At 43.3% G+C, this 1,339-nt stretch overlaps 1 protein-coding gene across 2 annotated transcripts in view; it reads left to right on the top strand.

The window, feature by feature from the left end:
* TCF20 (transcription factor 20) overlaps positions 1 to 1,339 on the top strand; it is a 215,674-nt gene that overhangs the window by 189,823 nt on the left and 24,512 nt on the right. For both annotated transcript variants that reach the window (XM_019514879.1, XM_019514880.1), the window contains one exon: positions 436 to 529. In XM_019514879.1, coding sequence (XP_019370424.1) covers positions 436 to 529 — 94 coding nt within the window. The remainder of the gene's footprint in view (positions 1 to 435; positions 530 to 1,339) is intronic.

Here is a 1,339-nt window from a genome sequence, read left to right as displayed (position 1 = left end):
AGGTTTAAGTTAGACATCAGGAGGCGCTATTTCACGGTCAGGGCGGCTAGGGTCTGGAACCAACTTCCAAGAGAGGTGGTGCAGGCTCCTACCCTGGGGGTTTTTAAGAGGAGGTTAGATGAACACCTTGCTGGGGTCGTTTGACCCCAGTACTCTTTCCTGCCATGGCAGGGGGTCGGACTAGATGATCTGCTCAGGTCCCTTCCGACCCTAGAAACTATGAAACTATGAAACCTTGTGTTGCCTTTCCCATTAGAACTGACTTTGATGTGTGACAATGCTGTCAAAGTAGTACTTGTTTTGGGACAAGGGGGGTGGTTGATAAATATGAGAGCGATACCTGAAAACCTTTAAGTATTGGTTGATGAAAATCTCCAGCAAAAAAATGTATGGGCCCACCTGTTTGTTAATATTTCATTTTTCTATCCCTTTCAGAAATGTTCCCATTGCCAGGAGCCAGGAGCCACCTTAGGCTGCTACAACAAAGGCTGCTCTTTCCGATACCATTACCCATGTGCCATCGATGCAGGTAAGAACAGATAAGAGAAACTGTCTTACACTAGAAGAACATCTCACCCTGAACACTTTACAGATTGATATATGCTGAGTTTTCTTATCCACCATGAATGTACAGTAACAATCCAAGTGGTGAAACAGGGCAGCTGGTGGAGTTTACAGCAGCATTTTAGGAATAGGTTGGAACAAAGATTTAAAAAGAAGCTGCATGAAGAATTTTAGGTTTCTAGAATGCAGCTACAAAAACTGGAATTTAGCCATGACGTGGGCGATAAGCCCCTATTTTCCTTGGAAAAATGTTTTTTAGAAACTCTTAAGTAATCTGAACCCCTTATTTAATGTGTTATTTAAAAGGCAGCTGTCCTTCAGCAGTACCTTCCTTAGCACTGCAGTTGGGTCATGACCCAGTAACAACTTGAGCTGGGAAGTGTGATTCTTTAAGTTGTCAGTGTCACATCCAGGCACGTCTGTCCTGCCCCCTCCTCCCGTGGTGGTCTCTCATCCATGCACTGACTGTATTCCCTTCTGATCAGCTGATTTACTGAAAGCCAGGAAGTTATGACTTTTGGGAAAATTACTACCCTGATTACTGGGTAAAAAAGAATAGTTTTGTTAATGTTGTGTACACAAATGTCTTTCTGACTACTGATTATCTGTCTCTTAAGAACTTGCATTATATAGAGGATAGGATGTTTCATCTCAGGACAAAGAGAAATCTTACAGAAATGAAAATTACACCATTTTTGTACCAGGACCCATGTGCCAAGATCAATGGCTTGTCCTGACCTACACCCCCTGGCCCTGTCACTGCCAGACCCACAGT

The sequence above is a fragment of the Gavialis gangeticus genome, unplaced genomic scaffold, assembly GCF_001723915.1.
Source record: "Gavialis gangeticus isolate Ggan-Ray unplaced genomic scaffold, GavGan_comp1, whole genome shotgun sequence".
In the NCBI taxonomy this organism is placed as follows: Eukaryota; Metazoa; Chordata; order Crocodylia; family Gavialidae; genus Gavialis; species Gavialis gangeticus.
Note: the sequence above shows the minus strand (reverse complement) of the source record. Positions and strands in the feature narration are given on the sequence as shown.